The sequence below is a fragment of the Neomonachus schauinslandi genome, chromosome 14 (assembly GCF_002201575.2).
Source record: "Neomonachus schauinslandi chromosome 14, ASM220157v2, whole genome shotgun sequence".
Classification (NCBI taxonomy): domain Eukaryota; kingdom Metazoa; phylum Chordata; class Mammalia; order Carnivora; family Phocidae; genus Neomonachus; species Neomonachus schauinslandi.
The window spans coordinates 82,834,442-82,857,431 of record NC_058416.1 but is presented as its reverse complement, the minus strand read 5'-3'; the positions used below and the strand labels follow the sequence as shown (position 1 = coordinate 82,857,431).

General features: G+C 40.3%; 1 protein-coding gene across 1 annotated transcript in view; it reads right to left on the bottom strand.

The window, feature by feature from the left end:
• Positions 1-22,990, bottom strand: part of HECTD4 (HECT domain E3 ubiquitin protein ligase 4) — a 183,420-nt gene that overhangs the window by 80,489 nt on the left and 79,941 nt on the right. Inside the window, exons 10-22 of the mRNA XM_044921281.1 lie at positions 19,070-19,183; positions 18,213-18,353; positions 13,517-13,749; positions 12,982-13,127; positions 11,357-11,427; positions 10,623-10,728; positions 9,910-10,030; positions 9,093-9,221; positions 7,054-7,178; positions 5,449-5,602; positions 4,829-4,929; positions 2,979-3,177; positions 734-853 (exon numbers count right to left, since the gene is read on the bottom strand). Coding sequence (XP_044777216.1) covers positions 734-853; positions 2,979-3,177; positions 4,829-4,929; positions 5,449-5,602; positions 7,054-7,178; positions 9,093-9,221; positions 9,910-10,030; positions 10,623-10,728; positions 11,357-11,427; positions 12,982-13,127; positions 13,517-13,749; positions 18,213-18,353; positions 19,070-19,183 — 1,760 coding nt within the window. The remainder of the gene's footprint in view (positions 1-733; positions 854-2,978; positions 3,178-4,828; positions 4,930-5,448; positions 5,603-7,053; positions 7,179-9,092; positions 9,222-9,909; positions 10,031-10,622; positions 10,729-11,356; positions 11,428-12,981; positions 13,128-13,516; positions 13,750-18,212; positions 18,354-19,069; positions 19,184-22,990) is intronic.

The following is a 22,990-nucleotide window of genomic DNA, read 5'->3' as shown; positions in this document are numbered from 1 at the left end:
GTGCTGGAAGACCTTGCTCTGTATTGCAGAACCAACACCACGAGTAAGAAACAAAATGTAGGAAATGAAAGAACAATTAAAAGTGTCGTGCTGACGGGGATTTGGATACATCCAGACTATACGCCTAGATGTAACTTGCTGTCTGTGGCTGAATTAAAGAGGATACGTAATGCATTTGAGATCAAGGCTCCAAGACAGACTCTGGAGAGGTTTACAGGTTTTAGTGGGCGTTTCAGTTCATACTCCTATGCTAGGTAGATATGTGGTAGTTCCAGGGCCCCGATTACAAAGCATGACTGGTATCTCATCAATTTGAGAATGGATCATTAGTAGTGCTCCAGAGGCCCCAATCCGTTTCGAAAACACTGACTCCACATTTCTAAACTGCAATGGCCCTGTGGTTCTAGGATACCCATCACAGGAGAGGGCAGAGAAGAAGCAAGCTGGAAGAACTAGCAGGCCTTTTAATGGACAGGGAAGGAAATGCTGTGAGCACTCAGTCCCTGGAGAACGGATCCCAGTTCTGCAGCGGACAGGGGTCTGAGGCCCTACGAGTTAAAGGACGGTCATTCTGAACGAGGTAGTGAGTTTCCAGGCCTGGCAAGACAGCCCCAGCTCAACAAAAGCACCCATGGACAATGTTTCTGTCTGGAATTGGAGTTAATACTCAGGCCCAGAGGGAATGGGAGTTCATTTTTCTTTTCTAGGAAGTGGATCTGACTGGATACCATACCTTCACCAAGTCTTTGGGCCAGCCAGTTCCTAAGACACTACGGCTGCCATATCCCAGTGTGTTGCCTCCATACTCAGCAACCTTCCTACTGTTTGTGTTAGGCCCCGCATATATCACCAACTTCAAAACAGAAAATACACTGTTAGACTGTAAAAGAAAAACAAAAACAACATCTACAAATAAAAAGGCTGCAAAAAAAAGTTTGTTTAAAAACATATTTATAACCAGGCACTGGTGTCGTTATTATAGAACTAATATTCCCTAATTTTTAAGGTACAACTGATACTAATTTGGGTACAATGACTCTTGCCACGATTTAATTGCCTAGGGAACCTCATGTTAACATAGTTCTACCCAGCTAGTATACATATATAGGTTTTAAGTAGTGATTTTAATGCCAAGTAATGACATTTAACTCATTAATAACAGGTACAGTTTGTCCCCTTCAGTCCTCCCCCAAATTAATAAAGTGAGCAAATACAGATGGAAAGATGGTTATATCTAACACAACGAAATAAAGGCAAAAAAAAAAAAGCACACACACATACACAAAAACCAAAAAGTCAATGAATGAGGATTTTTTAAAATGCAACAAATGGAAAATAAGCCATATATCTTTAGAATGTTGCTTAATGGTATAAAAAGAAAATGACACATATTTAGGCCAGAAAGGGGGCTGCAGCTGCTTGGGTCAGTTTTCACGTGTCAATACTTTTCTTCAATAAAGATTATTTATTTAAATCCAATTAACCAACTTTCTAATATGCAGGAGAAACATTTAGAGGTCATTTGGCATTCAAATACTTCCACTGAAAGAATGAGGCTCTGGGTTCTGTAAATACCAAATCCTGTCTTCGAACATGCACTCTGACCACCTCTGACTACCCAAGAGAGCTCAGTGTGGATCTAGAAGCTATGCTTCTAACCCTTGACGTGTATCATGGTGTGCTCTCTTACCCTGTTGGACCTTTTGCTGACACCAACCGGGACCACTGGAAAAGTAAATGTTACTTTTATCTGTGGAGTACATCTCCCTGTGCCTCCACACTGAGCACTGATGCCCATTGCAGGTGCTGGCTAGCATACGTCAGAAGATGCACATTACTGGTTTTAAAGGAGAAACAAAATTACACCAACTGATATGCCAATCTCTCCATTTCTATTTTAAACAGTCATAGCACTTAAATGTAGGAAATGGGGGTAGCTGATGACAGGAACTATGAAGAGGGGGAGGCTGATGGCAGGAGATTTATTCTCTGAAAGGCCTACCAAAGACCATTTTCTAAATTCTCTTGCCTCAAGCTAAAGTGAGTTTTGGAGGCAAACCTTAAACCCCTCTGGACACCTGGGAGTTTTCACTATCCTAAAAGATGATGGGAAAGAGGATTCTATAATTTGCTCAGTGATGTGTCTCACCATCTCAGAGTATATACCATTAAGAAGTCCTTTATTTTTCACTTACGAATCTCCCCGGAAGGGATTTAAGATCTTTGCCCTTATACAGTTCACAGAGGAGACAACGGATAGCTAACAATCTACATAAATGTAGTCCTGTATATGTACAAAGCTATGCAATAATCCTTCAGCTGTTCTTGTATAAGGTTATGTGTCACAAGTTCATTCACCTTTCCTCCCGAGTTCAACATGGCAGTTTGCAATGCAACAATATAAACAGAAAAAAAATACTACAACCCCTCAAATGTTTCCTTTCACTTAAAACTGTTAAGCCACTAGGTTGGAAACTACTCTTTTTCAAAATCTACGTGGGCCCGGAGGTGCTGACAACAAAGAAAAAATAACTTAAATAAAAATAAAACAGATCCTAGCACATCTGAAACTCTTCTAAAAGGCCACCTTCTCCCAAAGAATACATGAGAAGCCCCAGAATTGGGCAGTAAGAACTTTCTAGATGAATGGACATCGCCTGTCTACAGGAATTCCAAGCACAGAAGGAAGGCAATAGGTAAGCAGTAAGGAAAATTTCCTCTGACTCAGATCTAAATTTTTTGAAAGCTTACAAAAGTACACTTTCAGCACGTCATGAAAATACGGTTCTTAGAACACAGAGCTGCTGGTTCTTTAATTTCCCAACCACTACCCTTCAAGGCATATCTTAAAGTTCTCCAAAGAGACATCTGCAGACAGAAGTAAGTCAAGAATGGTGACCAGGAGCAAAGAAAAATAAGAAGCATCTAAGAAATCAGCTTATTGGAGGTGGAGCCAGTACAAAGCCAGTCTTGCTTACTTTGTCATAGTCATATTGTGAAGAGCATCTGCTATCAAATCTAAGGTACAGGCAGCGAGCTCCTGGGATGTGGACAGTTTCTTTAAATTTATAGTTGTCTCTGACAGGGTGGACTGTTTCCACAGTCTTCCCAGCAGCCCATGGAGCAGGAATCTTTAAACCAGTGAGAAAGCCTGGCTCTTCCTTCTCTTCCAGCATCCTAAAACCAAAGAGAAAGTGATTTAGCTTAGCAGCGAGGAGAGGAAAAAGGAGATGTACACATAGTAAAATATAAAAGGTTCAGAAATTTTGCTTTACTTTTCCACATCCTTGCGGCTTTTATTTTTTATCCTTGTGGCTTTTAAATGCTAGGTATCAGTGGCGATCAGAAACATTTTAAAAACTCCTATATTTAAGGCTCTTTCTTTTTTGTTGTTAGACAATGTATTTGCACTTTTTCCCCCTCTCTTTTCAAGAAGGAAAGCCCAATTCATATCCAGGAAAGGACCTCACCAACTCTCATTTCAAGTTACTCAGGAAAAAAAAAAAAAGATGCTACAAAGGACCCTTAAGATTGGTCACTTTACAAATCCCACAGGATTAGTATCCTGCCCTATCAAGGTTCCTATTGTTGTTATCTAAACGTCAATTGTTGAAAACTCCATGAATCTATGTAACTAGTTTTTACTGTAATTTTTACTAAAGAAAAGTGCCTTCAAAGTCCTCTTATCTACTGTAATTAAACTCTCAAGGACTTCACAGCCCAAGGCTGTGGCATACAAACTCCTACAACCGACACTTAGCTGTTGTGGAATCAACACTCTTTTTTCAGCTCTGCCCTAGCCCATATGGTGGCCACTTAGTCAAATGCGGCCGTTTAAATTCAATCTGAAATAAATACAATTGAAAATTCAGGTTCTAGATCACATTAGCCACACTGATGGTCATCAGTAACAGCATGTGGCTATGGCGGATGGTACTGGACAACAAAGTTGCAAAGTTTCATCACTGCACAAAGCTCAGCTGCAGAGCACCCTGTTCCAGAGAAACGCAAAAAATCGTTCCTTTCTGATCAGTGTTTTTAAAGACAGCTTTAAGTTTCATCGACATGTACTAAACTACACATATTTAAAGTGTACAACTTGGTAAGTTTGGACATATGTACATACTCAGGAAGGTTCCTCCTCCTTGTAATCCAGGCAATCACTTTTTGCTTTCTATCACTAGAAATTAGTTTGTATCTTCTGGAGTTTCCTATATATGGAATCATACAGTATGTACTTTTGGGGGGGGGGGTCTGGCTTCTTTCACTCAGCATAAGGATTCTGAGATTCACCCATGTTGTTGCGTATATCAACTGTTCACTCCCTTTTATTGCGGAGGAGGACTTCATCATACGAATATACTGCAATTCGTTTATCCATTCACCTGACGATAGACATTTGGGTTGTTTCTTGTCTTGGGCTACTCTAAGGCTGTTATGAGCCTTCAGATACAAGTCTTTGTAAGAACCTATGCCTTCTTCTCTCTTGTGTAAATACCCAGAAATGGAATAGCTAGGTCGTGTGGTAGGTGTATGTTTAACTTTTCAAGAAGCCGTCACACTATTTGCCAAAATCATAATATTTTACATCTCCATCACTGGTATATGAGAATTTGTCAATCTTTAATCTCTTGATGTGTGGGCAATTTACTCTAACCCGGCCCTATAAATCTACAAAGCAATTCTATAATTATCTGTAAAACGCTGACCCTAGACTCTTTTTCCAGTTACATAATCCTTGCTAAAAATCAGTGTTATAAAAGGAGAACTAGGCTTTCACCAGAAGAAAACAAGGCAGGGGTTCCTGCAAGGAAGCAGCATCTTTCACCTCTCATCGGGGAACAGCCTGCCCTTCTGGTCTGATGCACCACATGGGGAACAGCCCACCTCGGCAAAAACTGGACACTGGGTTTTAAGCAGCAAAGCCGTCTGAAACACAAAACCATCATCATGTCTTAAAGTGCTTACTGTCAGGTATCTGGATGGTACTAGAGCCAAATTTAGAATTCTCACTTAAGTCATCTTTTTGCGATCCTCGTCTGCCCTCCTGCACGAAGAAATGCTTTGCTACTTAGACCACTTAACACCATTTTATTTAATGCCGGAATGGCACATATCCTTTCTGTTAGTCACCAGTAGCTGGCAAGGACTCAGGAAACCGAATATAATGGTAGGATCCCAGTAGCATTGTAGCTTAGCATTTTTACAGCCACCCGGCAATCCACACCTGCTGTAAGACTGCACTAAGTAATTTAGTCAAACAGATGTGTTTTCCCTTAATAATTTAGTTTATTTTTATGACACGATATTTTTCTTCATTCCATTGTTATTTCCCTTGGCTTATGACAGACACGGTTATGTTTACTCGGCCTTCAATAAATGCACGTGGCCGCAGCGTGAAGTGGGTTGGCCGAAGAGCAGCTCACTTTGGCACAGCGAGGGTCGTACCTGACTGGTGTAGAGCACCAGCTGCACTAGCTGAGGCATCAGGGCGTCGGCCATGGTCAGAGTCTGTAAATTTGGATGCATCAGCGAGGTCAATAACACTGGAAGAAGGTGACCAAGCATAGTAGCCTTAGTAACTTGTTCCAAGCCTTTCAACCTATAAGAAGTTCAAGAAAACACACAGCTTAAGCAATTCCTAATCACGTGAAGAAGCAACCATCATCTTTCTCCAACAAATTCTCTTAAACTGCATTTCCTTGAACTGCTTGAGCACTTACAGCGATAGCAATTCAGTCCACAAATTTCCCACCTTCTACCGCTGAGGGAGAGGACAGACATCTAGTAATGGGTTTCACCTTCAACCCGTGGTTTTGCTAAAAAAAAGTTTACACAGTGCATTTCGTAGCACCTCTGAAGCACTTTATAAATGGCTTCTGAAATACAAACGGCTACTCTAGGTAGTTACCACGTGCAAAGTTCCCTGGGGCCTGGCGCCACAGGTGCGGGGTCTCTGACAGGGAAAAAGTAACTGGCTACAACACAGATTTTTAATTTGCTTTTAAAATCACATGACCCCCCTCCCCGTTTTATTGAGATGTAATTGAGATACAAGGCTATATAAATTTAAGGTGTATAATTATTTGACATATGTATACATTGTAAAATGATTACCCAAAATCACATTCTTAATATCCCAAACCTCTGCTAGAAGAATTAAGATATGTGACTCACCCAAAGAAAGATGTGGGTTATGTAAATTCTCCAAGGCTACTTAGGAAACTGGGATTGGAACAAGAAACAGACCTCCCATCTCTCAGGCTCTCAGACTGTCCCTCCTCCCCAGGACAAATCTGCACTGTGTGCCAGCAGTGGGCTCCACCTGGTGTCTTATCAAGCCCCAGTGCAATGCAATACTGTCCCCAGTTCCAACCTGGCCACCTACTCTCTGGGAATGGGCAAGAAACAGGGACACGGGGACAGACAGGCCTACAGGAGGAAAAATTACACTGCAGGGTTGTTTGGGATCAGTATCTCTTACATTAAAATCATCAATAAGCACAGATGTACAGCAAACCATAGCCCAAATTATAATGGGGAGGACTAAGAAAGAGCTTTATTACTGGGAAAGAGAAGATTACCCTCTATGTAGGTCACTCCTGTATTTGCAGTAAAATTACAGTAAAATCTTAAGACATCCCATCAGCGTCCTCTTTTGCACGGCAGTTAATTTTCCGTATTACTAAGTCATCTCTGCCTCTCTAAAAGTCCTTATCACAAGGGAACCCAGTGCACAAGGTGCTGAGCCAGATAACTGAAGGAAAGGCCAGTTTGGGAGCGACGATGGTGGCAGACCCGAATGTCAGCGATGAGGCTGTGCACCACAACCTCGCTGCCCCCTTAGACCATGGCTCTTGGCCCAGTCTCACCGAAAAGCACCATTAAAGAGTTCGATCACACTTGGCATTGAAACACTTGCCGTTTCAACCTATTCTCACAAAAATCCCTCTACGTTAAATGAACATGCAATGTTCTAAAAGATTTTGCTTTCAAAAGCAAATTCTGCTTCCTGAAGGGCAGCGGGTCACAGCTCACGAGCCAGTTCCTCACCTCTGTTCACGGTCAGCTAGGTCACTATTTATGAGGGCAGTTGTGACCTGCTGTAGCATTTCCAACACTTCATCACATCCAGTCAGGATTTGGGTGGCAAGAGCCAAAATACTGACCTTTAGCTCCTAGGTAGAAAATACCATATTATTATTTTTCAGCTTTGTGATGAGTGTACACTCACAATGACAACATGGAATGATGTATTTAATGATGCATTTCCAAATTAAACAATGAGGTGGCCAGAATAAGCCCAAAGCAGTAAGTTCCGCTAGGATGGCAAGTAGCAATTTGATCTGGGAGGCTAAGGTCTGGAGTGCTGACAGAAATACGCAGTATTTCACGGGGAGCACACCGAGTCCCTGGGAGAAAAGGCATTTCTCCCATCCCCTCCAGCACAAGAGAGCTCCCGGTGGCCAGACCAGAAACTGTCCAGGTGGAAGATTGCCTTGGGTGGTATGAGGATAGCTAAAGAGAAAAACAGAACAGTAAAAGGCGCATGTATAGGCGGTGAATAAAATGAGACAAAACACAACATTCTGAAACAGTACAAGTGACCTTTTTACTTAATGTTTTAAACCATTACACTTGAAAGCAGGCAAGTTAAAAATTCAGTTAAAGTAGCAGGCAGTTACAGGCTATCAAACATTAAAAATAACTATTAGAGAGTTCATGGGTGTACAAATACTAAATAATGTGTTAAGAAGTACTAGTTAAAATCACAGAAATATTTAGTTTATAATTATTTTCTATTAAAAAAAAATACGACCAACCTAACCCTTTAGGTGAAAACTGGGTTTTTAATTTTTCCCAGAAATACTGGACACCTCAGCCTCTTCTGTCACGAGTATTTCTCTCCATGGGCTAATGAAGAACTTATGGAATTTAGCCTTTCAAAGAGAAAACACTGGTTTTCATTACTGGACTTTCCTGGGGCCTTTCTTGGAATTATTAAGATGTTTTTATCATTTAAGAGAAAAGGAATTCTGAACTGACGGGCTAAACCACGGTTTAAGTCCCATGGATGCCATCAGCCGCCACGTGCCGACCGACTGCGGCACAGCGGGGGCATTTCCTGCTCTGACCCTCACAGAGCCTCACAAGGGAGACCTACTGCCCCTTCTCACTGATTAGGAAACTAAGGCAAGAGAAGTTAATCAGTAGTATCAGCAGCTGAAATGATTAATTCATGCACTTTTGCCTGTTTAAAAACTGACTCTATAATAAGATCACCTCATAAACAGGAACTAGGAACTAGCAAGGGTATGGGTCTCACAGTACGCATGTGTAAAGGAGTAAGAAAAGGGCAACTATAATGGCTTTTAGCTTTTTGGCGTCCTTGTTAATTTTTCAGTGTGTTTTAGTCAACATTTTAAAGAAGAATCAAGTTCTTATTGATTTCTCTCATTCTCTCACAAAGAAGAAATTCTGAAGAACAATGCAAATAACAGCCTCCAGCATCTGTCAAAATTATAACATCCACTGCTATAAAAAAATCTTTGGATTGCTATAAATTGCAATGTGGGAACAAATTACTGAGTTTACACAGAAGCTAACTTAAAAATAATTACAGAGGATGAAATGAACTGTAGGTTTAGAAATCATTCGATATAGAGGTTGTGAGAAAATTATCACCTTTTGGAAGTTATTTGAATGGACAGAATATCACAAAGCAGCCACAATGTCAAAATTATTTCAAATGTTATGCGCCCAGATTTATTTTATCTATAAATACACATAAATTTCAGATGCATAGATCACTTGTAAGTGCCCTATTTTATAGTTCTTTTAAAAAGATGAAAATAAACGAGGCACAAAGAGATTGACAGGAGCACATGGATGACACACTATGAGAGTGTCACAAATACGGTAACCACTGTGCAATGACAAAAACCTATGAAATGAGTGGCCTAATATCACCTCTCACAAAAACATAAGCCACATGGTGACACCTGACATCGTAACACACAGAGATTTAGCCAGTTAAGCTGTGCTTTACACACTGGGTAGAAAGCATCGTTAGAAGAAAGCTTGGTGTTTACCTGTACCTTCAATGTCTCTCCCTGCAAGGAGTTGTCACTGTCATCATTCTCATCGGGCTTAATCAAAATAGTGTTACTGAGAAGGTGGTTCTGAACTGCCATCAGATAGCGCAGGCAGGAGGATGCAGCCTTTAATACAAATAAGGGCATTTAGATGATCTACACCCTACTGAAAGAAGGGATCATGTAATCCTCATGTGTTTTAAGATTTGGACAAGGGAAGCAAAAGAGAAAGTACAGAAAACAGACCAGGTTAGTTTCTCAGGTGACTTATTTCCACATGGCTTTTGATACGTCATTTGACACATTTACTGTAACTTTGTGCCTTCTGCTACAGAATTCACACTAATCACACAGATACTTACTTGAATTTGTCTCTCTTATTAATTCTTCTTCCCCCCCCCCCCCGGTCCTCTCTCATGCATCTCCACTAGAGAAGAGTCTACCCAAACCCTTAAGAGAATTTCTTGGCTCTTCCCAATCTGTGTAACAGTGATGCTTTAGAAAACAATGCTACATTGAAAATTAACAGGAGGGGAAATCCTATTTTAAACAAAATGAAAACATCCAAACTTAGTCAAACAATTTACTGCATCAAGACATTTAAGCAGGAGGAATAAAGTCTTTAGACAAAGTATTCCAAGTGGATTCATTCGGTTCTGTATTACCAGGACAAACAGTCACCCACTGACTTTCATCAACTAAGGTTGCCTTGGAGAGCGTGTGTGTTATGGTCATGGGTACATATACACCTCAATACGGTAACGTGAAAACAGGGACACATAATTTTGCCTTCATTAAACACATTTTTACTTACAGGCACAGTTGAAAGGAGTTTTTGAAAATCCTCTTTAGAGACAGTTTGGCACTTGGTGATTAAGATACAGGATTCCCGCACAACAATCTTCAGAATGTAGTGTAAAAGTTCATCATTTAGTCTTTAAAATGCAGGAAAAATGTAACAGTAAGATATCAATGGTTTAATAATAAAAGGATAAATTGTATACAATTGGTACGAGATGACAAATAGAAAACACAAAATTAACTAGTTCTGTAAGTAAATCATCTTACTCAGTAATGATGCTAACAACCAGGTGTATTATCTAAATCAAACTTACAGGAACAAAATGGTACCCAAGCACCCAGTCCAAGTATTTTATAAACAGCAAAGAAAACCAACACCTTCTCACCTTCCTAGCTCTCACCACACCCTTACCCTCCCTCATAGCCCAGCGATTTGAATGGCACCCTCCACCAAGATTTTTAAATAAGCTCCAACTCTTATTTCCACTAAGAACCTTTCTGCAGGCCTCAGGTACTCTGGTGATAAAACTGAAAAATGCTATCATCGCTTCTTAGGGCAAGTGTGGGATTTATTATCTTTCAATTTATCTGTGATTTTGACTTAACATGCTAATTATCATATCATATTACAGGAGACTAACATTGATCAAATACATTTAAGTGCAAATTAATTACTGGGAAAGAGACAAAGAGAAGGCGAGCAGTCAACAGCATAACTGGTGTCACCTGTAATGCTCATCCTCCTCGCTGCCAAATCGGTTGTTTTGAAGCTGTTCAGCTAAATTCGTTAGAATCACATCCCGCAGCTGGGAGAGGCCGCTGTTTCTCTCTCCTGACACAGAACAAAGCTCCATAAATGACCCTGGTGATTACACTTAGAAAACTGAGGGTATCAAAACAAGTTCTGAAAGGAACAGACTGGTGACAATCTAGGGGCTCCAGGCACATGTACTCACACAAACAGCAGCAGCAAAAACATCACAACCAATCAGACTTTTTAAAACCAGTACATCCTGATCTAAGCATAAGTCACCTCTTCATACATCATAAAGCGTGATCTCTAATTCCTTAAGTTAATGTTGCTTTTAAATGCAGAGTGTCTTTGACAGGGTGAACTTTGTTGCATTTGTTTAGTCTAACTTTAAAAGTTGGGTTTTGGAGGAAACAAACTGACTTAGAAATCCCCAAGAAGTCATTATCTTTAACGTGCATTAAACATCTACCGTCAGGCACCTTCTGCTAAGCGGTGTGGATAGAAAAAGGTTTATAAAGCTTGAAGATACATAGAAGAGTTTCTGCTCTCGGCCCAGTAGAAGCATTAGCATATGTGCAGATACATTTTAAGAGGAATGCTAACAGGTATGAAGAAAAGAAATATCTATTATCTTAATAGCCAGTGGTTTCCTTAGGGACAAAAAAAAGGGATGACTGTTCAAGGAGAATTCAAGGATAATTCTCACCTTCCGTTAAGACCAGCTTCAGTAAGTTATTGATTTCGGTTTCACCGGGGTATAAGATATTTAAACCAGAGCTGAAAGGACAGAAAAGTCAAAAAGCTTTTCAACAAATGTTCTAGAAAATCCAAACTCTAAATATTTTAATTTGTATTTATATTAAAGATGGCAGTGTGATTACATAAAACTTGGAGGGAAGCTTCATCACTAACAAAGTGGCTGAACCTAAATTCACTGTCACGATACAGCCCATTCACCTCTGTGATAAACAGGCACTCCTTCTCGTGTCTACGAGTTACCAAAATAAGATCTTGTCTAAGGCTGGATATGGAACTGGTTAAAGAGAACTGAGCTATAAAAAGTCAACGTAGGGGCGCCTGGGTGGCTCAGTCGTTAAGCGTCTGCCTTCAGCTCAGGTCATGATCCCGGGGTCCTGGGATCGAGCCCCGCATCAGGCTCCCTGCTCCGTGGGAAGCCTGTTTCTCCCTCTCCCTCTCCCCCTGCTTGTGTTCCCTCTCTCGCTGTCAAATAAATAAAAAAAAAAAAAAGTCAATGTAGTTGAGCCAGGTATATATCCAGATTGTGGCCAAAAGCACATTTGAGAAGTGGAATTTCTAAATCTCAGCTTTTCCAAAAGGGCAAGATGAAAAGCACTGCAAGCAGTGTCAGAACTGTTATTTTTTTTTTTAAATGAGGTTTGACATACAATAAAGTCCACATTTTTCAAGTGTAAGTATGACAAGTTTTGACATATGCATAGACCCATGAAACCATCACCACAATCAAGGCAGTGAACATACCCATTACCCTCAGAAGTTTCCTCATGACACCAGATTTAAATTACTGCCTTAATACTTAATACAGAAAGAGACCCAAAGCATAATCGATTATGGAAGGGGGGGAAAAAAAAACCCTCCCTCTCTGCTCACTCCCATCAGACAGTTCTTCCAGACCAAGCATTCAGTTCTCTCTTGGTCACTAAATTATACTTGATCACATTAAGGCTATATTCCTGGATAAAAGTTCATTGCACTAAAAAAAAAAAAAAAAAAAAGATTAAATGATAATAAACAGAAAATGGCCCACAAATTCTGCCATCTTTTCTACCACGGTTTTAAATAGAATTTAAAAGGCTAATATTGTTGAGCACTTTATATCAGGGTTTATCTTATTAAAAATCTCACAAACTCTTAAAGTAGGTGTTATTTTTATGTACACTTTACAGCTGAGGAAATGGAAGCCGTGAACCGAGCTTGTAAGTGGCAGAGCAAAGACTAGAACCCAGCCAGGTCTGCTGGCTGTCCAAACCTGCTTCTTTGCCACCTTGCCACATACTCTCCCTAAACGACAGGAACATCCACTTGCAACCATCAAAAAATCCTCTCAACGGTTTTGCTTTTATTTTTCTTTCAAAATCCAAAAGGCAAGCTGAGGAACATAGTTACACACATGGCTTGGGGCCTCTGGGAGTGGGGCCACAAGCCCCTCTGGTTAAATTACTCCCTATGCACGAGGTCCCGACTGTGGGACGGGGTAAGAGACTTCTATGCTACTGAACTTCAGGAAAGATTACAATGCAGCACAGGAGAAGCATTTTGCAAAAACCATGAAGAAAATCATCTGCAGATTACCTGATAGCAAGACACACTTCCTTCTGAATTTCAGGGCAAATCTGATCTTTTGGTGCCATCAACAACTGCCAAAGCAGCAATCCAGACCGTCGAATGATGTCTCGATTCCTTTCAGTTTGTGGGCTGAAGAAAAATTTAAATACCACCTACGGAAACATAAGGGGTATATCTAAAAATGCTAATTCTACTAGGGATAAAATTATCGCTATGAAAAAAGCACATAGTAGATATTCTTATGAACAGACATCCGGGTGGATTTTTAACCACAATCTCCTCTATTGTGTAATAGTATAATTACAGTAAATATTATATATATATATATATATATATATATTAATTGCAATGAGCTACCTACAGCAATACTCCATTAACTGTAATGCAATGAATATAATTCTAATTACAGGATTAGAATGTGGTTAACATACAAGAGGGGAATATTACTAAACTTTTCTTCTGGTGGAAATTAGCTGGCTGAAACCAGGTTTTGGGTTTCTTTTTCTCTATGATCTTACTTCTGTCAAAAAAGTGCATTTACCTGAAAGACAACGAGAATACAGCGTATGATACAGGTATCTCCGTTAACCATGGCCTTCTCCATAATGTCACAAATACTGCTAAGATGGTGTGCTTCAATTGGATGCTGCTTGCCCAAGACACTTGTGATCGGAAGATTGGGGTTGGTGGCAAGAAGATTGAGTTGGTGTATGCACATCGCACCAACGTGGTGCAATAATTGGTTTATAACCTCATTTGTGGTTATAGCCTCTTCTAAAAAATGAAAAAAGCAACACAGTGAGGAAAGACATCTCCACACGTGGCCCCCCAAGGAACAGAACTCTGGTTTACAAAAGGTACATGTGCACCAGGACAGAATATCTTGGTCCTCATCTCTTCCACTAATTCTGGAGAATCCTTTTCCCTGCTACTTGAGTGCTGGGGTGAAAATGAACACACTAGGGAATTCCCATTTTTAAGGAGCTTAAGTAACCACTGAGAGAGCCCTTTCTATATGCTAGACAATGGGCTAAATGCTTTACATGCATTACCTTACAACCCTGTTATAAACTTAGACTATTTTAGCCCTGTTTTGTAGAGGAGTAAATCAATGTCAAAGAGGTTAAGTAACTCGCCCTGGGTCACACAGCTACTAAGTGTAGATCTGGGATTTGCATATAGTCCATGTCCGCTCACAGCCCGTGCTGGAACCAATCTAGTAAAAATCTATCTTCTATGGCTTCTCTATGATAGAACACCACCCCCACTGCATCCCCACCCCAGGTCCACAAATATCTCCTCCCACAGTACCTCACCATTTTTATCTCATTTAGTCACTACAACCTAGAGAGCCATCAGTTCAACCTTGAAGGTTCATGAGAATCCTCTTACATAATAACACCCCATGGATGGTCATGGGCATTCACGGAATGGAGGTGAAAATAATAGACAAAATGCAAAATGCAAAAAACAACAACAATGAAACCCAAAAACCTGCTTTTCCTCTTAAACCAGCTGAAATGAACTGCCTTAAAGGAACAGGAAAGCAGGCGATCTGGGAAAGGCGGGTCTGGGTGGGGGGAACTTGGGAGTTGCAAAAGGATCGTGGGCACTAGAAGCTATGAGGAAAGGACTCGTGGAAAACCAAAGAGAAGGTAAACTTGGCCAAAACTGAACTTTTCAATTGTATGTTAACTGGAGGGCTAGGCTGGGTTCCACACTCTTCTGTGTCTTGAGTCCTTGCTTTTACAATAATTTGGATTAGTACTATTCGTCCTCACCAAACACTTTCTGAAAGCTAGTCTCTGGGACCTACCCAAATAAATGAGGTTTATTCCGAGTTAGATGGGAAGCCGCTGGAGGAGACGGAGCAGAGGAGGGACAGACCTGACTACGGAAACTATAGAAGACTCTGGTTACTGTGTGAAAATTAGTGTACGGGGGCGGAGGAGGGCAACTGTGGAGGAAGTAGGAAGAAAGACCAGGGAGTTGGCCACCGTGATCAACTGCTGAAGCCGCCAATGCCTAGGTGAGAGTGAATATATAATCTAGAGATTAAGCAAGAAGCTTGGAGAGAATAATTAGGGAGGCACTAATATAGAGTTGACCTTTTTCTTTTTTTAAAGTTTACTTGTTTGTTTATTTATTTATGGGAGAGAAAGCACGCAGGGGAAGGAGCAGAAGGACAGGCAGACGCCCTGCTGAGCACAGAGCCCAACACGGGGCTCGATCTCGGGACCCTGAGATCATGACCTGAGCCAAAACCAAGAGTCAGACATCTAACTGACTGAGCCACCCAGGCGCCCCTGCTGTTTCTTTATCCCCCAACAGCCTTATCAAGATAGAATTTAAGATAAAATTCACCCATTCTAAGTGCACAATTCAATGATTTTTAGTAAATCTACACATATACCAAAATCAGGAATGAAAGTAGAGAAGTTACCACGGGCCTTCTAAAAATTATAATAGTATGAGCAACTTTATACCAACAAATAAGAAAACTTAGATGAAATGGACAAATTTCTAGAAAGACACAAATTACCAAACTAACTCAAGAATAAAAAAATCTGATAACTGCATAGCCTCAAAGTTTCACCTCCCTCAAAACATTAATTACTGTGGTGATTAACATATGTCCACAAGTTCTGGGACGCTTTTCCTTCCAGGAGGTGGAGCTTAATTCCCTTTCCCATAAGCGTGGGCTTAATGACTAGCTTCTAGCTGGAAAGGGAAAAAATAGTAACTTTGAAGAAAGCTGGCATTTAAACCAAGTGATCATTTTTTTTTTTTTTTTAAGATTTTATTTTTAAGTAATCTCTATACCCAAGATGGGGCTCAAACTCACAACCCCGATGCCAAGAGTTGTACACTCCACCGACTGAGCCAGCCAGGTGCCCCAAACCAAGTGATCAATTTTAATAATAAATCATGTTGGTATCACGTGCCGTGTGATAGGATGTAATGAGAAAAGCACTTCACCTCTGCGGTATTCCTCCCTAAAATCTAAAACCTCAGTTCAAAATGAGAAAACATCAGGGGCTCCTGACTGGCTCAGTTGGTTAAACATCAGCCTTTGACTCAGGTCATGATTCTGGGGTCCTGGGATTAAGCCATGCATCGGGCTCTCTGCTCAGTGGGGGGATCTGCTTCTCCCTCTGCCCCTACCCCTTGCTCATGCTCTCGCTCTCTCAAATAAATCTAGAAAAAAAAAAAAAGAGAAAACATCAGATAAACCCAAACTGAGGGACATTCTACAAAATACCTGACCAGTACTCCCCAAGAGTGTCCGTTTCTGCTCTTCAAATAGGATGACTCTATCTATCTACGTCCATGTTGCAGATTTATTTCTCCCACCATGTCAAATCTGCTGCTGAGCTGCTCTTTGCAGTCACCGAACTTTTCAAATCCAGAATTTCTAACTGGTTCTTTTTTCAAAAATTTATTTGTTGAAATTCTTTTTTTTTTAAGTCATAGTCATCATACTTGCATCTTTTCAATGGAGTTTCCTTTAGATCTTTCAATATATATATATAAAGGCTGCTATAGTTTTCATCTACATCGGAGTTTCGCCTGCTACTGACCTGTTTGGTTTGGGTTTTTTTCAATTCTTCTTTCTACTTTGTTACTTTCTTTCATCTGTGTACTTTCATTTTTTTATTTTTAAGCCTGTTTGCTAGGGATTATCTAGTCTTGAGTCAAAGTCTGTGCTCAAATACCCCGAGCCAAGTAAGTATGGCCCTCTGGCTGGGTCTGTGTGTTTTGGGGTAGCACACCAAGGGTCACACGCTTTAAACTCTGCCCTGGATTTTACTTTGTGAGACCCTCTCACATCTCCACACGTATGTGTAGGCTCCTGCTCAGCCAGGTCTGTGTGAACCACCTAGGTTGGACCCTCTTCAGCTTCTTCTACACAGATGGACAGGTAGCTAACCAAATCCCTCTGTAGCTTCCTCGCTACCTGGAGCTCATGAGTAAATCTCTGGTTAGTCTGCTGGTCCTCTGCTCACCCTAATCACGACCACAGCCTCAGGTGAGCAGCTCAGGTGAGCTAGGCCACCAGTCTTCTCTGTTGGTTTGCCACTCAGACTGGTACTGTTACTGACATTGTTGCTGGGCAGGAATTTTTTCCATGTATTGCTTCAAATCAGGTCAGCCCCCTCTGGAAGCAAAGCTGCTGGTTTACATGATCTGCCCTACCCTGGTGAGAATATTGCACTGACCAAGCCTAAGGTGGGAGACATGAGCATCCCCAGCTAAGAGTACAACAGACTTCCACTGTTCTTACCCAAAGTTCAGTGGTTTTTAAGAATATTCACTATTCAACTTGGTGTATGCCCTTGGTCAGTTTCCAGAGCCTAGAAATAGTTGTTTTTGGTAATCATGTCCATTTTATCATTGCTTTATGGGGAGAGGATTATGCTCCTCCATACCACTATAGCTGACCTTGAAGCCACGAGATTTTAATAGTAACTTAAGGGGCGCCTGGGTGGCTCAGTTAAGCATCTGCCTTCGGCTCAGGTCATGATCCCAGGGTCCTGGGATCAAGCCCCACATTGGGGTTCCTGCTCCGCGGGAAGCCTGCTTCTCCCTCTCCTACTCCTCCTGCTTATGTTCCCTCTCTCACTGTGTCTCTCTCTGTCAAATAAATAAAATCTTTAAAAAAAAAAATAGTAACTTAATATTAAGAAATACAGATCCTTTATTGGTGATTCTGATTTTAAATTTGTATATAAATAAGTTGTCAATGCAAAACATTACCATGGCAAATGATCCCATGGCAAGTACAAATAATCAACTTTTGCACCAAAGTTCTGACAATTTCAGAGTGACATAACAGTTTTTTCTCAAACAGTCTCAAGTCCTCTATTATTTACATATTTCTTTATTTAATCATAAAACAATCTGGCGGGGCACCTGGGTGGCTCAGCTGGTTAAGCGTCTGCCTTCGGCTCAGGTCATGATCCCAGGATCCTGGGATTGAGTCCCACATTGGGCTCCCTGCCCAGTGGGGAGCCTCCTTCTCCCTCTGCCCCTCCCCCGATCATGCTCTCTCTCTTAAATAAGTAAATAAATCTAAAAAAAAAACAACAAAAAAAAACCAATCAGGCAACAAGGATGTTAGGTTTCAAGTTCAAAGTGGGAAAGCTGCTGACACATTTTGTTGCTTGGGCTATGTGTGTTTTCTCATATTTCATGACGGAAAAATCTATTCCTGTAAGACCATGAGTGCACCTCACCTTTGGGCTCAGTGATGATGTGGCTGACTCCAAGTCTCTGACAAACATAATGGAAGGCCTGGTTCCCTGGATTACACCACTGGTCAATATAATCATTCGAGCACGTCCACAGCATGTTGTTCACTGTATCGTAACAGGCGCCTGCAGAAAGAGCACACTTCATCCAACTGCCATGTCATCCTCTGTCTGTATACATATTCCTCCAAAGCACAGCTAAAGAACGGAAGGGCAACTCTCTCTGCTGCTGACAATCCACATCCCTACCTCCATATATTTATCTGGCAAAGCATTAGATTGGGGCTCAGCAAGAAGGCAGGACTCAATTTCTACTTTAACTCCTGTGTGAGAATGGAATAGGTCTCATGGAATAGACAGTTCTTAGTAACTAACTTATTTGTGACCCTTTTAATTCCCAAAAGGATTTAAGTGGCTTAACCCAAAACCCAGGTATTAACAGGAGTAGTGAACATTAACACACAGTAAAAGCCTTAGTAACCAATCCCAAAACTGAAAGATGAGCTTCCTAGGAGCCAAGGCAAAGAGAAAATCCAATACATTACATAATGTTCATTTCCTAACAATAAGAAGCATGCCAATGCCTCATGGGAAATAAACCTCTTCACAGCATGAACTTTGAGAAGAATTTGTTACGGGCATCATCATACAACCTAATGGACAGTATCTTCAATAGCAACTTATGCAGAGGAATGTCACCTATGGCCGTTTCTTATATTGATCCTTAGAATTAAACAGTGGCATCAAAAAATTATTTCTTACAAGAAAAAGGAATTGGCAAGATTTTTTGAGAGAAATTGCTAAAAGTTTGAATTTTCTAAGGAAAAGTGGGCATTTCTTACCCAATCCTGGTACAAGAGCACCACGCCCCAACGAGCTTCCAGCAGCATCTATGAGATCGGCACGACTTGTGAACTGACCATCCGAAATATTATACACCAAGCTAGAGGCAAGGACTTTGGAAACAAATATTAAGCTGTTTAATAAGCTTCACAATGATGGTCTACTTTTCAAATTTTAAACTTTAAGCTCTTAACAAGACTTCCATAAAAATCACACCTTTTTTGTTGTCTGTTGGTGGTGACAATGAGGAGATAGAATACAAACATAAGAACACAAAAAAAGGGGGCAAATGGGTGGCTTAGTCAGTTAAGCACCCAACTTGGGTTGTGACCTCGGGGTTGTGAGATCAAGCCCTCTGTCAGGTTCCACTCTCAGCGGGCAATCTGCTTTTCTCTCTCTCTCTCACTCTCTCTCTCTCTCCCCCTCCCTCTGCCCTTCCCCCCTGCTTGTGCGGTCTCTCAAATAAATAGATAAATAAATCTTAAAAAAAGAAAACAGTCACAAATGTCCTCCTAAATAGTGAGCCCTATTTTTCAAAATGTTTTTAAAATGTCAACTTTTGCCGGGTACCTGAGTGGCTCAGTCAGTTAAGCACCTGACTCTTGATTTCAGCTCAGGTCATTATCTCAGGGTTGTGAGACTGAACCCTGCGTCAGGCTCTGTGCTCAGCAAGCAGTCTGCTTGAGATTCTCTCCCTCTACCTCTCCCCCCACACTCACACTCTCTCAAACAAATAAAATCTTTAAAAAAAATAAATAAATGGCAACTTTTGCATATATTTTCAATATAGATCAAAAGGGTCATTGCAAGAGGAATTATGATCACTAACATCACTACGTAATACCATTTACAAGAAAACTTTATATATAGTTGCTGTTCAATAAAGGTTAATGGACACTCAAACACCGCTAGGTTGCTGTCCTTCAAAACACTACTCTAAAACTAGGGAGACACTTTGGCCTTTTCCCTTAACACAGGATAGTGCAGTGATAACAAGCATGGGCTCTAGGCTTCTGGGTTGAATTCCAGTTCTACCACTTTTGTGTGACCCTGGAAAATGTACTGAACCTCTGTTTCCTCATATACACAGTGGAGATAATAGGAGTACCTACCTTATATTGTTATTGTGAAGATTAACTAAGTTAAAACATTTCTACAGGAACTGCACCAGCACATATATACTATTTTTATTTCCCCACGTTCAAACATAAAATTCTAGCACTGTCTCTAGAGTTCCTTTTTCTTATTCCCATCCCCTTTGAAATCCAGGTCCTCATCAGGCCTGATCCAAGCTATCATCTAAACTGTACTTTCGGGACACGTGGGTGGCTCAGTCGGGTAAGCGTCTACCTTCAGCTCAGATCATGATCCTAGGGTCCTGGGATCGAGTTCCGCACTGGGCTCCCTGCTCAGTGGGGAGCCTGCTTCTCCCTCTGGCTGCCGCTAACCCTGCTTGTGCTCTTTCTCCGACAAATAAAATAAAATCTTTTAAAAAAAACAAAAAACTGTCCTTTTCTACTTTCCACTGTGCCAACCTGCCCACCAACAAACGATCTTCCCAAATCTCTTTTTCATTGTGTTTGCCATGCATAGTCTTTCCCCAGCTTGGCCACATACATGCATAATACCTGTTTTTCCTGACAAACTCAAGACCTCAGGATATATCTCCTTTCTACCCCCCTCTGCAATGACCCTTTCTGTCAGATTCTGCAGCACTTCGTCCGCTCCCCACGGTTCAGGTGGTGATACAACATTGCACATTATTTTCTACTTGTTTCACACACTGACAACATTTCTCCCAACCAGACTAGGAGATCCTCGAGGCAAGCACCACTTGCACTTACTGAGTAGCCTTGACAGCGACCAATGTGGAACAGGACACAGAAGAAATTTAAGCATTTACTGATTTGTTGGCCGAAAATAGAATCACTATGTATGCTATAGCCTCATGAAAAAATAGCACCGTGAAGGCCAATTTCAACTGAGTGACAAAGCCATGCCAAGGAGACTAAAAAGACCTTAATAAGACTAATGGTAAATAAACAAATAACCCAATTTAAAAATGGACAAAGGATTTGAATAGATACTTTTCCAAAGGAGACATACAAATGGCCAATAAGCACAAGAAAAGACATTCAACATCATTTGTCATTAGGGAAATGCAAATCAAAACCACAAATGAAATACCACTTCATACCCACTAGGATGGCTATAATTTTAAAAAGCAGAAAATAAATGTCACTGAGGATGTAGAGAAATTGGAACCCTTTTATGCTGCTGATGAGAATGTAAAATGGTGCAGCCACTTTGGAAAACAGTTGGGCAATCCCTCCAAAGGGTAAACATATAGCTACCATATCAGAATTTTACTACTACGTACATACACGAGAAGTGAACATGTGCCTACACAAAAACTTGTACATGAATATTCATAGCAGTATTACTCAAAATAGCTAGAAAGTAGAAACAACCCAAATGTCAACAAAATGGGGTATATCCATGCAATGGAATATAACTCAGCCATAAAAAGGAATGAAGTAATGATTCCTGCTACCAAATGGATGAACCTTAAAAACATTAAAAAAAAAAAAAAAAAAAGCCAGTCACAAAAGCACATATATTATATGTAATCCCACAAATATGAGAAGTCCAAGGATAAACCCATACAGACAGAAGTAGATGGGTGGATGCCAGGGGCCGGAGTGAGGGGGAAGAAGGGGGAGTGACTGCTAATGGATATGGGAGGGAGGTTCCTTTTTGAAGTGATGGAAAATGTTCTAGAATTAGATAATGGTGATGGTTGCACAACTCTGAATATACTAAAAACCACTAACTGTAGACTTAAAAGGTGTGGATTTTATGGTATGTAAGTTATATCTCAATAAAGCTACTGTTAAAAAAAAAGACTAATAGTAAATTTGTTATCATTTATTCAAGGGCTAAAGGGACATCCTGGTCACGTGAATTGTTAGAGAAAACAAGCTGTTGAGAAAAAGTCCAACCAATTTGATTCTAAAGGCAGAGCACTGAGTTGTTACAAATATCTAAATCCCAAACACATGCAATGTGTTGAATGTACTTGAAATGGCCTAAAGGTTGATATTAGATACATGATGTTGTATAAACTGCTGAGGTCAAATTTATATCTTCAGGCTTAGAGTACGAATTTAAAAGGCTACATGTGAAATATAATCCTTTAATGGGATAACTGTAAATTATTTTGAAAGGACAGAATATGAAAATATTGGGAATGAAAACAAAGATTTAAAAAACATTTTAATTTTGTGTGTCTAAACAAATTTCAAGGAAAAACACAAAAAAGTGTTTACCATACATGAAAGGAACAACTGGGGTTTTGCCATTTCTTAGAAATACTCTAACATAACTTTATTGCATATGATCACCAAACAATAGTGTGAGATACTATTTTCCTTTTATTCTTTGCAGGTGGGTAAACTGAGGCTCAGAGGGGTCAAATGATGTCCCTAAAGTAAGAAGGCTAGAAAATGGCAATGTAAAAGAATTTTTTTTTTTTTTTTTTTTTTTTTTAAGATTTTAAGTAATCTCTACACCCAATGTGGGGCTCAAACTCCCATACACCCAAGAGTCACACATACTACCAACTGAGCCAGCCAGATGCCCTGAAACATTTTTTTGACTCTTGATTTTGACTCTACGTTTTATTCCATTTAATTATTTGTCTACTCTGAAGCCAAAATCACAATGCTTTAATTACTATAATATGCCTCCCTCTTTTATAAAAACATATGTATACTTAATTAACAGCATTTATTTCCAAATTAGACCTTTTTGGCTTCACATTTTATGTGTCCTAAAATGGAGGCATTTCACATACTTATTTAATAGCTCTGGAATTCTATTCATAGTGGGTCGAACTCTTGCTGTGTCATCAGTAAATA